Source organism: Lonchura striata, chromosome 5, assembly GCF_050655825.1.
Source record: "Lonchura striata isolate lonStrDom1 chromosome 5, ASM5065582v1, whole genome shotgun sequence".
NCBI lineage: Eukaryota > Metazoa > Chordata > Aves > Passeriformes > Estrildidae > Lonchura > Lonchura striata.
The window spans coordinates 74,297,052-74,311,038 of record NC_140707.1 but is presented as its reverse complement, the minus strand read 5'-3'; the positions used below and the strand labels follow the sequence as shown (position 1 = coordinate 74,311,038).

The 13,987-nt window shown below is 54.2% G+C and overlaps 1 protein-coding gene across 9 annotated transcripts; it reads right to left on the bottom strand.

Moving 5' to 3' along the window:
* Nucleotides 1-2,498: 2,498 nt before the first annotated feature.
* On the bottom strand, nucleotides 2,499-12,437 carry LOC144248624 (UBX domain-containing protein 1-like). 9 transcript variants are annotated; one of them, XR_014955897.1, is made up of 7 exons: nucleotides 5,846-6,186; nucleotides 5,541-5,594; nucleotides 4,059-4,191; nucleotides 3,671-3,817; nucleotides 3,305-3,515; nucleotides 3,023-3,074; nucleotides 2,499-2,765 (listed from the first exon to the last, which is right to left on the bottom strand). XR_014955897.1 is itself a non-coding variant. In XM_085581091.1 (7 exons), exons 1-4 carry the CDS (start codon nucleotides 5,896-5,898, stop codon nucleotides 4,182-4,184), a joined length of 237 nt encoding a protein of 78 aa, XP_085437217.1. In that variant the 5' UTR covers nucleotides 5,899-6,538; the 3' UTR covers nucleotides 2,499-2,765; nucleotides 3,023-3,074; nucleotides 3,671-3,814; nucleotides 4,059-4,181. The 9 variants fall into 9 exon arrangements, 2 of the variants coding, with proteins under 2 accessions (XP_085437217.1, XP_085437216.1); XM_085581091.1 differs by lacking the exon at nucleotides 3,305-3,515 and adding an exon at nucleotides 4,913-5,032 and having other exon boundaries at nucleotides 3,671-3,814; nucleotides 5,846-6,538; XM_085581090.1 differs by lacking the exon at nucleotides 3,305-3,515 and adding an exon at nucleotides 4,913-5,032 and having other exon boundaries at nucleotides 5,846-6,524.
* Between the last annotated feature and the right edge of the window lie 1,550 nt (nucleotides 12,438-13,987).

Below are 13,987 nucleotides of genomic sequence, written 5' to 3'. Positions count from 1 at the left end.
GGGGGGGCCTTCCCCCCTCCAGCCCCGGCCCCTCCCCGGGACCCCCTCCTCCGGACCGGGGCCCGGGGGGGTTGGGCGGGAAGGGGGGTAGGGGGGGGTGGGGGGGGGGGGCGGGTGGGGGGGGGGAGGGTGGGGGGGGCGGGGGGGGGTGGGAGGGGGGGCGGGGGGGGTGGGGTGGGAGGGGGGGAACGGCCGGCCATTTGTTTTTTTTTTTTTTTTTTAATGTCTGTTCACGGCACAGAGTGACGTGCCCCCCCCTGCTCCCCCCCCCACCCCCCCCGCCCCCCACCCTATCCCCCCCCCCCCCCCCCCCCCCAACCCCCCCGGGCCCCGGTCCGGAGGAGGGGGTCCCGGGGAGGGGCCGGGGCTGGAGGGGGGAAGGCCCCCCCCTCCACCCCGCCCCCCTCCCCCGGACCCCCTCCTCCGGAGGGGGCCCTTCCTATCCCCCCCCCCCCACCCTCCTCCCCCGGGACCCCCTCCTAATGAGGGGGCCCTTCCTAACCCCCCCACCCTCCTCCCCCCAGGACCCCCTCCCGACCCCCAGCCCGACCCCCAGTGTGATGTCGGGAAAGCCGCACCCCGGCAGTGTCGGGCCGTGTATTAGACTGCAATGGGGGGACCCGCAGAGCGGCTCCGGCCCCGTGTGGGGACCCCAGCGAGGGCGGGGGGCGCCGGCTCCGGCCCTCTGGGCTTTATTCTGCGGCGCCCCGAGCCCCGCGGCTGCGAGGAAAGAAGGAAAAAGGGACGGGAAGAGAGGAGGCAGAGCGGGGCATGCGGGAAGGTGGGGAGGGAGGTCGGGCTGCGGAGGAAAGCGGGCGGGGAAGGGAAAGGCCGGCAGGGGGAAAGAGGGACGGGACAGAGGAGGGAGAGAGGGGGAATGGAACGGAGCAGCGGGGCAGGGACAGGTGAGGGACGAGTGGGGGGCGTCGCGTTTGGGGGAGGAGGGAGAGTGGGTTTAGGGGATAAAAAACAGAAATATGGAGAAAACGAAGGAAGGGTAGATGGTGGGACGGGAGGCCGAAATGGGACGAGAAGGAAAAGGAGGAAGACAAAGAAGGGGAATAGGAGCAGAAGGAAGGAAGAGTAGAAGGGGGCACAAAAGGGGAGCGAAAGCAGTCGGCTTTGGGGAGGACAGGAAAACGGGGGAAAGGCAGGGAAAGAAGGGGAATGGGAGCAGGAGGAAGGAAGAGTAAAGGGGGAGAAGGAGAGACGGGCGAAGCTGCGGAGCCCGCACAGAACCCACCACCCGCACCGCGCTCCGAGTGAGCAAATGGCGGCTGCAGCGATTCCCGGCACTTAAATAAGCTCGGCCCCACCCCACGCAGGTGCCCCGCGGTCCCGCGCACCTGAGCCAGCGCCGGCCCCGCCCCTGAGGCTCCGGCCCGGCCCCGCCCCTGAGGCTCCGGCCCGCCCGGGATGGAGGCGGGGCCATCGCTCCCGGCCCGCCGGGATGGGCCCGGGGGTGCCGCTTCGGCTCCCGGCGGTGCCGCCTCTGCCCCGGCGGGCGGGTCGGGGTCTCTCTCGGGCCGGAGCACCGGGGCGGCGCCGGGGCCGAGCCGGCGGCGGCGGCGATTTCCCGGGGCTGACCGAGACCGGCCGGGGCGCGGGGACCCCCGTGCCGCCCCAGCACCCCCAAACCCCGCCGCTCCCCGCCGTGCCAGGGAATTTTCTTTTTCCCGGTGCAGGCCGAGACATTTCTGTGAGGAAACTCAGAACTCAGGGGTACGGGGTCTGAGGGGAGAGAAGAGATTCTGGTATAAATCCAAAACGCGTTGTGAAAAACAACATGGAACGGCTCATTTGCTCTCCCAGCCCGGTTTCTGTGTGACCGTCTGTGATTCCAGCTGCTCCGCTGGCACTGGCAGCCTGCGGGGCTCGAAGGACTTGCCAAGTGCCCAGCACGACAGAAAATAACGGGAGAACTCCCCGGCTCTGGCAGCGGAGCCTCTCGGCAGTGTCCCGAAAGCCCCGCAGTGCCAGCATCTCTGCATGGAAGCTGAGGGGCTCCAGCGCAGCCCCTCTGCAGCGTTCCTCTGCAGCTGGTACTGCCCAGCGCCCCTGACCAGGGTTTGGGGTCCCTGCACAGCCCCCGGCGCAGCCCCCTGGCTTCTTCCAGCTCCCTTCAGCCAGGATGATTTTCTCGGGGGTAGGAGCACCCAAAGCCAGCGGAACTGGCCTCAGCCACTTTCCGTGGGATCTCTCCTCTTCCTTCCTCACCAAATTCCCACTGTCAAAACCCAGCTTGAGGCACAGATCCCCATCCCCTCAATCTCTCCAAGGAATTGGGCTCGGATTTCCCAATCCAGCAGGGCAGAAATGCTCTTGTCCTTACTGTACATCCTAATTGCAGTAATGGCTCAAGAAATAATTGAAAGAAATTAAAGGAATGAAGAGAAATTAAATAAGAGCTGCCAGCTCCAACTAAGGGATGTTCAAACCCCTTACCAACAATTTGCTTTAATTAACCGACTCAAACAAAGTAATTAACACCACATTGATACAGTATGATTCTTTTTAATCGAGTTATAGATAAATATTGCAGAATGTAAAAACCTTTGTAAATCCAGAAACTCTTTCGAGAGAGAGACAGGGCACAGCTGCAGAGAGTCTTGGGGAGTTCAGGGGAAAAACCCCAAAGTTTTCAGTGTTTAGCATCTCCCACCCTGTCGTCACTGACAGCAAACACGGCTTCAGCCTCAGGAAAACACGGAGAGTCAGGGATTTTACAGATCCTGGTCTCACCTCAGCCTCTCAGCAGGTACAGTCTGCAGGGAGAGGGAAGAAAAAGGGTCAGAATGGACAGCCTACTTCCAGAAAATCATCACCATTCATAAAGCACTAAGCAGAGCTGTAAGAACTTCCCCAAAGGTTCATTTCCCTGCGGACTGAGGGCTCTCAGTTGAAGCACAGGCTGGACCTGCCAGGGACAGACTCCAGGAACCCCAGAAGTAAAAGCCACTGGGCCAATTCCATAAAACATTCCAAAATCAGGCTCCTAGGATGTGACCATCTCCTCTCTCACCTGGAGGTGGAAGCACAAGGAATGATCTTCCCTCCTGTGGGTTTTCTGGGATCTGCAGTGAACCGCAGGGGGAAGAAAACAAAGCCTGAATGTTTCGCACGACTGGAACAGAAAAGTGGGGAAAAGGGAGGCAGGGGCACTGCTGGGGTGATAACTGGGATCCAGCCTCTCCACACCAATGGAAGCAGAGACTGAGTGACAGAGCCTTTGGGACCACTTTGCTGGGATTCATAGGAAAACGGGTGAGTTTTATTTTGGCAGTAAAGCCAAGCTGCTTCTCACCTCATCAGCCGGGTACAGCAGCAGCACCCGCAGGAACCTGGCCAGGTGGCTCTGCCTGGCAGAGGGCTCCCCACTTCCTGGGAATTGTGTGCTACGGGGCTGTGCCACTGGCCATTAAAACAGTTCCCACCTGGCCCTTCACAAAGGCAAGGTGCTTTTTCCATACAGCAAATGGTTTTTGAATTAAGAAGGTAACACTGGTAATACTCAACTGGAGAAGAAAAAAGTGAGAGCTGTAAAATTTTCCTACGCCAGGCAAAAAAGAAAGCCAAATTAAAACCAAAACAAAAACTAACATAACAATGAAAAAAACAAACCATATCAAGCATGCTTCAAGAGAGTTTAAATCTGAATGAAGTAACTTACTTAGAAGCTTGAAAAGCTGCAATGCTGCAAAAATCTAATGCTGCAAAAAAAAAGGTGCCTTCCCATCCAAACCCATCTGGAATTCCACAATTCTGTGAACAGCTCCGGGCAGAAGGACTAGATTTCCATTGTGGTTCGAAAATGCTGCTGCAAGAACACGAAGAGAGATTTCATATACTGTTAAAGTGGCACAACCACATCAAAAATTACGTTTGGAGGTAAAGTGGCAACTCTGCAATTCCAGCTTCTGATACCAAGGACACACGGAGGGCTGAAACCTGGAGGTCCTTACATGACAGGATTTCTAGATTTCTAGAGTTACCCATCCCCAGTTTGCTGCTTAGGGTTAGAAAAGGTGGAATTCTGTTCTTAAGGGGTTACCACATACCATCAACGTGAGAGACGGGGATGCTGATGTTTGATCAGAGTCCTGGAGCAGCCTGGAGCACGCTGGCGTCCCGAACCAGGTCTGCTGCCTTGTCCGTGTAGGGGTAGGGCTTTGTCCTCAGCCTCAGCAGGATCTGTCAGCAAAGGAGGAGAGAAAAGTAGAGTGCACCGGCTCCCAAGTGTGGGGTACCATGTGCTGCTAAGGAAGACCACGTGCTGAAAGTGGTTGGAAGCCGGGTGGGTTTTGGGAGGACAAATTCCATATTACTTCTGCAGGATTCTGTCTACAGTTCCTGCTCTACAAACCAAATACATCAAACGACAACAACAAACAAACAAAAAAACACCACATTAAATCAACAACAACAAAATAATTACTCCTACCTCAATAACCCCATACTGCCCCAAACCATTCCAAGGAGGGCGGCAGGAGGGGCTGGCAAAGGCAGGGCCCCGCCGGGCCCCCCTCGCCGCTGCCATCCTTCTCCAGCGCCGCCGCTGAGCCGCCTTCAGCCCAAAACCCACCCAAAAATACCCCAAAATCGTCCTAAATGCCCCCAAAAAACCCACCCAAAACTACCCAAACCCTCCTAAAAATATCCAAAAAACTCACCATAAAATGCCTCAAAACCAACCCAAAACCGTCCCAAAAATATCCCAAAAAATCCACCCAAAAATACCCTAAAACCCACCAAAGAATACCCCAAAGCCCTCCCGAGAATACCCGAAAACCCTGCCCATAAACACCCTGAAACCCCAAATTAACCACTCTGAACCCCAAAATATCCCTGAGCTCCCCATACCCCAAAATTTCCTTCCCAAACCCCAAATTCCCCCCCGACCCCCAAAATTCACTTCTGGGTCTCGTCCTCGGGGGCCGGCGGCTGCCGGGGCCCCCCCAGGCCCGCGGGCGGCGCCCCCAAACCCGGGGGGAGTTCGGGGTCCGAGTCGGGGTCGTCCTCATGAGCCACCAGCCTGGGGACCCAAAAACCGGGGGGAACCCCGAATCGGGGGGGGACCCAAAATTGGAGGGGGTCCTGGGGGGTTCTGGAAGGTTTTTGGGGCATCCCAGGAGGACTTTTGGGGTCTCAGGGGGTTTTGGGGGTCCCAGGAGGAATTTCAGGGGTCCCAGGAGGAATTTCAGGGGTCCTAAAGGGAAATTTGGAGGTCACAGGGGGAGTTTTGGGGTCCCAAAGAGAATTTTGGGCGTCCCAGGGAGGGCTTTGGAGTCCTGGGGAGAATTTTGGAGGTTTCAGGGGGTTTTTGGGAGGAATTTTGGGGGTCCTGGGGGGGGGGGGTTGGGGTCCTGAAGGGAATTTTGGGGGTCTCAGGGGGTTTTTGAGGGTCCCAGGGGGATTTTTGGGGCTTCTGAAGGGAATTTTTGGGTTCCCGAGGCTGTTTTTGGTGATCCCGGGGCTGTTTTGGGGGGATCCCGCCGGGTATTTTTGGGGGTCCCGGGAGTGTTCTTGGGGTCCCCCCTCACCAGTCCATGGCCGGCTCCACTCCCCGGTTCCCGGTCAGCGCCAGCGCCTTCGCCCTGCGGGACCGGGGGGCTCCCGGTTATTTTTGGGGGGTCCCAGAGGGTTCTGAGGGGTCCCGGGGGGTTTTTTGGGGGTCCCGGTGGAGTTTTGGGGGTCCCGAGGGCTCCGGGGCCTGTCCGTGTGTCCCGCCCCCGCCATAATCCCATTCCCGGTGCCGGTGCCGGGTCCCCTCCGGCTGCTCCCGCCCGCCCTCCCCCGCTGTCCCCCCGGTGCCGCCGCCCTCAGCGCGCCGGGCCCCGAATCCCACCTCCAGCAGCGCCTCCAGAGCCGCCCGAGCCCGGTCCCACCGCCCGCCGCCATCACGGCGGCGCCGGGCTCGCGACACGTGGGGGACGGCGGCCGGCGAGGGACAGAAAGGCACAAAGCGTTCCGGTACGGACGGCGGCCGGAACGGGACAGAAAGCCTCCCTCGCCGCTGCCATCCTAATCCGGCGCCGCCGCGGAGCCGCCTCCAGCCCTCCCCTCACTCACAGACACCGCCCCGCTCGCCGCTCGCTGCCGCCCCTCGCCCCTCCCGCCGGTTTTGCCGGGCGCTGGCTGGGGGGCTGCAGTACCGCCCTGTGCCCACAAGGCGGCAGCACTTTTCAAGCGAGTCCGCGCCAAGCCACTCGCAAGAGGGAGGCCGCGGGCGGCCGGGCTGCAGTACCGCCCTTTGTCCACAAGGCGGCAGCACTTTTCAAGCGAGTCCGCGCCAAGCCACTCCCAAGAGGGCGGCCGTGGGTGGTGGGGCCACAGTACCGCCCTGTGTTCACAAGGCGGCAGCACTTTTCAAGCGAGTCTGCGCCAAGCCACTCGCAAGAGGGCGGCCGTGGGTGGCGGGGCTGCAGTACCGCCCTGTGCCCACAAAGCGGCAGCACTTTTCAAGCGAGTCCGCGCCAAGCCGCTCCCAAGAGGGCGGCCGGGCTGCAGTACCGCCCTTTGTCCACAAGGCGGCAGCACTTTTCCAAGCGAGTCCGTGCCTAGCCGCTCCCAAGAAGGCAGCCGGGCTGCAGTACCGCCCTGTGCCCACAAGGCGGCAGCACTTTTCAAGCGAGTCCGCGCCAAGCCACTCGCAAGAGGGAGGCCGCGGGCGGCCGGGCTGCAGTACCGCCCTTTGTCCACAAGGCGGCAGCACTTTTCAAGCGAGTCCGCGCCAAGCCACTCCCAAGAGGGAGGCCGCGGGCGGCCGGGCTGCAGTACCGCCCTGTGCCCACAAGGCGGCAGCACTTTTCAAGCGAGTCCGCGCCAAGCCACTCAGTGGTTTTGCCGGGCACTGGCTGGGGGGCTGCAGTACCGCTCTCTGCCCACACGGCGGCAGCACCGCGCCGTCCCCGCCGGCACGGCCTCGGCAGCGAACGCCCCAAAGCGTCCGCGCGGGAAAGAACGGAACAAAAAGCCTGCCTGCGACCCGATAGGAACCGAAAGAAAAAAGCTTTCCTCTTAAGCTGCATTTCAATATGCTTTATTTTTCTATTTTTCATATTTATATTCACATTCGGATTTGTAATGGATATTGATGGAAAATTATATTTTCATAATTTCTTACATTTATTCCTATTATATTTTATTTCAGATTTTTATACGTATCTTAATAGGTATCAGTAGAAGTCAGGGGAGGGTGTGTGGCTGGGGGCGAGGCCAGGGGAGGGGGTAAGGACGGGGTGGGGGTTAGGGGGAGGGGGTCAGCATTGGGGGCGTGGTTAGGGGCGGGGTCAGGGTGTGGGGGAGGGGGTGGAGGGTGGGTCAGGGAAGGGGTTAGGGTAGAGGGAGGATTCAGGGTGGGGGTGTGGCTACCAGACAGACCCCTCCCCTACCCAAAAAGATTGTCAGGCACAGCAGTAGAAAATTTGATGCTACCAGGGAGTAAAAATTTTTATTTTTACTTTGATGCTCCCAGGGAGTAGAAATTTTTATTTTTAAAGTTGTTTTCTTTTTTTACTTCCTCGGAGCACAGTATTTTCTACTCCTGCTTTTTTATTCTAAGTACAGAAAGGAAAAAAAAGAGAGAAAGAGAAGGAGACAGTGAGAAGAAGAGGAGAGAGTGATAAGGAGAGAGAGAGGGAGAAGAAGAAAAGGAGAGAGCAGGAAGAGGAGAGAGTAAGGAAAAAGAGAGATGAGGAAGACAAGAGAGTGAGAAGAAAAAGAAGAGAGAGGAGGAAGAGGAGTGAGAAGAAAGGGAGAGAGATGAAGAAGAGTGTGAGAAGGACAGGAGAGAGCAAGAAGAAGAGGAAAGCGTGAGAGGAAGAAGAGAGTGTGAGAAGGAAAGGAGAGTGACAAGAGGAAGAGAGAGGAGGAAGAGGAGTAAGTGAGAGGAAGAAGAGGAGAGAGGAGGAAGATGAGAGAGAGGAGAGAGTGAGAAGGAGAGAGTGAGATGAAGAGGAGAGAGTGAGAAGTGGAGAGAGTGGGAGGAAGAAGTGAGAAGAAGAAGAAAGGAGGAAGAAGAGAGAGGAGGAAGAGGAGAAAGTGAGAGGAAGAAGAGGAGACGGAGAGGAGGAAGAGGAGAGAGAAGAAGAATAGGAGAGAGGAGGAAGAGCAGCGAGTGCGAAGGAGGAGAGAAGAGGAAGAGGAAAGAGAGAGAAGGAAAGGAGAGAGTGAGATGAAGAGAGTGTGAGAAGAAGAGGACAGAGTGAGAAGAGAGAGTGAGAAGAAGAGGAGAGAGGAGAAAGAGGAGAGAGTGAGAAGAAAAGGAGAGATGAAGAGAGTGTGAGAAGAAGAAGAGAGGAGAGAGTGACAAGAGGAAGAGAGGAGGAAGAGGAGTGAGAGGAAGAAACGGAGAGAGAGAGGAGGAAGATAAGAGAGAGAAGGAGAGTGAGAAGAAGAGGAGAGAGGAGGAAGAGGAGAGAGAAGGAAGAGGAGAGAGGAGGAAGAGGAGAGAGGAGGAAGAGGAGAGAGGAGAGAGGAGGAAGAGGAGAGAGGAGGAGAAAAGGAGAGAGATGAAGAAGAGAGTGTGAGAAGAGGAGAGAGTGAGAAGAAGAGGAGAGAGTGAGAAGAGAGAGGAGGAAGAAGTGAGAGGAGGAAGAGGAGAAAGTGAGGAGAGGAGGAAGAGACTGAGAAGAAAAGGAGAAAGATGAAGAAGAGAGTGAGAAGAAGAGGAGAGCATGAGAAGAAGAAAAGAGAGTGAGAACAAGAAGAGGAGAGGAAGAGGAGAAAGTGAGAAAAGGAGAGAGGAGGAAGAGGAGCAAGTGAGGAGAGAGGAGGAAGAGGAGCGAGTGAGAAGGAGAGAGTGAGATGAAGAAAAGGAGAGTGTGAGAAGAAGAGGAGAGTGAAAGGAGAGAGTAAGAAGAAGAGGAGAGTGTCAGAGGAAGAAGAAAGAGGAGGAAGAGGAGAAAGTGAGAAGAAGAGGAGAGGAAAAGGAGAGAGAGAGGAGGAAAAGGAGAGAGAGAAGAAAAGGAGAGGTGAGAAGTGGAGAGAGTGAGGAAGAAGAAGAGAGAGGAAGAAGAGGAGAAAGTGAGGAGAAAGGAGGAAGAGGACAGAGTGAGAAGAAAAGGAGAGAGTGAGATGAAGAAGAGGAGAGGGTGAGAAGAATAAGAGGAGAGAGTGAGAGGAAGAAGAGGAGAGAGGAGGAAGAGGAGAGAGTGAGGAGAAAAGGAGAGAGAGATGAAGAGAGTGTGAGAAGAGGAGAGAGTGTGAGGAGAGAGTGTGAGAAGAGGACAGAGTGAGAAGAAGAGAGAACAAGAAGAGGAGAGAGGAAGAAGAGGAGAGGAGGAAGAGGAGAAAGTGAGGAGAGAGGAGGAAGAGGAGCGAGTGAGAAGGAGAGAGTGAGATGAAGAAAAGGAGAGTGTGAGAAGAAGAGGAGAGTGAAAGGAGAGAGTAAGAAGAAGAGGAGAGTGTCAGAGGAAGAAGAAAGAGGAGGAAGAGGAGAAAGTGAGAAGAGGAGAGGAGGAAGAGGAGTGAGAAGAAAAGGAGAGAGCGAGAAGAAGAGGAGAGAGAGTGAGAAGAAGAGGAGAGAGGAGGAAGAGGAGTGAGGAGAGAGGAAGAAGAAGAGGAGTGAGGAGAGAGGAGGAAGAGGAGTGAGAAGAAGAGGAGAGAGCGAGGAGAAGACGAGGATAGTGAGAGGAAGAAGAAGAGAGAAGAAGAGAGCAAGAAGAAAGAGTGAGAAGAAGAAAAGGAAGAGAGTAAGAAGAAAACAGAGCAAGAAAAATAAAAGAGAGATAAAAAGAAAAACTAAAAAAGTCAGATTGGAAAGAGAAAGGCAAAAGAAAGGAGGGGTAAGGAGAAAAAGAGTGAAAGACAAACAGAAAAGGAAGCACTTGAAATGAAAGAGAAAAGCAAATAGAGAGACAAGAAAAAGAAGAAATAGAGCTGAAAACCTACAGGAAAACAAATGGAGAGACTGAACACAAGGTAGGGTTCAAGAGAGAAAGAAATAGAGAGTTAGACAAAAAAGTTAAAGTTGGACAGAAAAGGAAAAAGGGTCAGAGACAAAGACAATGATAGCAAGTACTACAAGCCAAATACATATTGACACAATATAACCGTGTCTCCATTTCAGAAAAGTCCACAACGCTTTTATTGTTATGACGCACCCGGAACAAAAACGGCGCAAAACGCTCCGCCGACGTGCACGCCCCCTTCGCGTTACGCACAAACTCACATTCACGGCAACTCGCTCCAGAGACTCCCAAAAAATCCTCCTGCCTGATGAAAACCCCCCCTGAAAGGCAAAGGCCATACACACAAGGTTGTATCTGCTCCACACACACACACAGCTGCAGACACAAGCACACACAAACTCTCACAGACAGACACAGACAGTCACACTCTCACACATTCTTCTGCTGACACGCTGGCTGCCACCCTTACGTGAAACGCTGCACTGAAGAATATGCTTAAACGCTTCTTCTGACCGCAGGACCTCCATGTCAAATGGTAGATTCCAGGAAATTCTGTAGGGACCCGGGGACCTACGAGACAAGGGGAGGCGGTCAGTGACTGACTATCTGAGAGCTAGGAGCTATACCAACTCTGGGCCCATCAGTGTTGTACCCCAAACCCCGTAGAGAACAGATGAACGGCAAAGCTTTATAACTGCTCTACCTGAGCGTGACTACTTGCCCGGGCAAGGCAGCTCCGATCATAATTGCCACAACAGAGGTGCATACAACATAAGCCAACGTAGGTACATACAGTATAAGCACAAACAACATAAGGCAACGTAGGTACGTACAGTATAAGCACAAACAACATAAGCCAACGTAGGTACATACAGTGTAAGCACAAACAATATAAGCTAACATAGGTAGGCGCAACATACGCACATACAATAGAAGCAGACACAGGTAGGTGCATCATAAGTGCATACAACGTAAGCTGACAGAGATACAAGATAAGTGAGGACTTGATATAATTCTCCAGAAGACTAATTTTTGAGCCCTATATCCTTTGAGAAGGCAGATGCTACGGAACTACTGTGGTCAGGTGATGAGGGGCTAATAAGCTCCGTACGGAAGTCCATGAGAAGGGCTACCAAAACTGAGAATGAAGATGGATGAGAACATCTCGTGTACATCGTCCGGACCCAAAAAGTGAATATGTAAAAATGCCAGAATAATTGATATCCGGGAAGGTACGTGAGCAAAATATGGCCAATACGGCACAAAATGATGTTGCTAAAGCATGGAGATGTAACAAAGGCCTATGACACAGACAACGTGACACGGACACAGACAACGTGACACGGACACAAGTGGAAACTGCCTGGCAATTTCACCTTATGGACCCAAGATTCCTAGCCCAAGATGAGCCATGGGCTGATGATGCCAAAGAAAAGAAAGCCCTAGGGCAGTAGCACTTGATGATGACATGCAACTCCTTTCAAGATGTTAGTGCCAAAGCACTTAAGAGGAAGCCTAAGAAGCTCAGTAGGCCTAGAGAAGGAAGAAATGACTACAGGGTGACTGTAGCTATAGCTCCAGACATGAAGGCAGGCTCCTATGGTGAAAAGATCCACGACAACGTCAAGAGTCAAAGAAGGCCGCCGATGCGAACGTCACGAGAACCAGAGAGGGATCGGAACTGCCCTGCCCAGCGAAGACTCTGGGGGGGCTGAGGAGAAACCCTCTCCCTTTGCTCCCGAGGGGCCCGTCCCACTATGGGCCTATTCTCCAAGCTAACATCAAATAGCCTCCTGTGATAGTAAAGGTTTTCCCCCCATCTCCCACCTACTGGCCCCAGCACTTGGCTTTTGCAAGACAACCGGATGGAATCCAATGTCAGTTGGATGTGGACGGCGAGACGTTCTCTGCATCAGCTTCGGTGCTGCTGTTTCCAAACTTCAGCTACGCTCCTCCTCAGGGTACCTAAGACAAAACAGAAAATGCAACTAGTGCCCACGAAAAGAGGAATCCCCGAAACTCCGACACACCGCTGCCCCGGCTCACCTGAAGTCTCAATTTGACTCCACAAGCTGCCTGGAGGATACCTGAAAAACAAAAGGGTACACACTTAGCATGCTGCTGCATAAGGGTCACCTGTGAGTCACTGTGCCAAAATGCCAACTCACCCGCTCGCCTCTGTTCCTTCACACAGCTAGGGCAGCGACAGCACCTGCAAAAAAACAAAGCAAAACAACCCACACTGAGATACTGTGAAAACAACATCCCCCTGACCTGAAAAGCACACCCACCCAGACCTTACGCTTGCACCCACCTGGCCTTGGACATCCAGACATCCGGACCAGAGACATCTTGCAAGATGACTGCCTAAAATAAAACAAAGTAACCAAGAGTGGATGCTTACAATTGCACCAAAACCTGAAACCTGAGCAAGAACAACTCCTTCTGTCCACTGCTCACCTGGCACACAGGGCCTTGACTGCTGCTATCTGCCTGGACCTCCTAAAAATAAAGGCAAAGAACACTGCTCTAACACGGTCACCCTTTAGGCTGCTCCTGCAAGTGCAAACAATGACTGACCTGATCATGGCAGCACCCTCACCCAGGACTGGGGCTCTCTGCCACTGATCTGAACTGTCTGCATCTGAAAGGAAGTTAGGACTAGTGTCAAATGGCTGCAGGACAACTTAACAGCACCAAACATGTTATGTCAATCTCCTGATACAATCTAGAGCCCAACTACACCCTGCAAATTACAAATTTCAAGTCCCCAGGACTTGTGCTATTACAGGCTATGCAGCAGGGCAGAGCAGCTGTGGGACAAATACGTGCAGACACCCGTGACACAGGACAGGGAGAGAGAGCTTTTGAGGAGAAGAAAGGACCGAGAGACCCAAAGAACACAGAGTGCACCAGAGACAAGTGACAGGACACACACCAGAACTGCTCTGCCCTGAGCACCTCAGCACTGTGATCAAAACAGACACTTTCCCTTTAGCTGGTCTAAGGGGACACTTCTTGCACATCCCTGCCCCCAAAGCTGATTCAAAAGGCCCTCCCAGCACCCCACTTTCACCCCCTCTGTGGGCCTTAGCCCTCCACTTATCTCTCTGGCATCTGGGGATGAGAATCCACGTCGCGTGGCAATGGAGGCTGCTTCGCCTGCGGGGAATGTCCTATGGTCACCGGGCTGTGGTCCCGTGCTCAGCTACAATCGAGAACACCAAACATCACTGCACGATCTCAGCCGCACAGCAGCCACAACCCAGCAATTCTGCTGCTCACCATTATTCTCCTGAGAACGCCGGGCAAATAATCCACTTTGCTGTGTTGTGCCAAAAACACGCCCGGCCCTTAACAGGGAGAGACCCTGTCAGGCACCGCCTCAGAGAAGAACCGAGCTGTACTGGGGGGACACACCCAGCCAACGTGTACAAGTTAAACAGAATTTTCTCTCAGAACTGGGACTTTCAGCACCCCCCAGGTGCTACTCGACTGCCACAGACACACAGAGGGCTTCGTGAGGCGCTCTGGGGTTGGCCAGTCCTGCTCCAAGCTCTGCTGATGCCTCTGTGGTTTTAACGCTGTCCTCAAGGAGGTGGTAGAACCTCACAGTATTTGCCCCTGGAGCTTAATTTCTGAAGTTTTCTTTGGGAAACACATCCACTTGCTACTTAACAATGCAGTCCCCTCTCCTGCTCTCGGGAAGAGCTGCCCACAGGCATGGGAACCACCTCTCCTCTCCTCTGCCCTTAAAACACTGTGTTACTGAGGCCAACTACTTCCAGACCAAGACTGTCCATGCAGGGACAGTGTCTCTTCTCTTTAGGGTCAGGGAAAAAGGGCAGAAGCACCCACAGAGATTCACTGCCCCTCTTGAGCACAAAGCACCGTGAATCTGCACCTCCTTCTGCTTGCAGGGAAGATAATAAAATATATTTTATTTAATATTATATTATATTTAATATTAATTATAGTTAATATTATAATAAAGATAATATAAAATATAATAGGGAGCCCTACAAACTAACATCAGGAACCTGGACTGGTGAGTTTTCTTTCCCAGGGAAAATGGC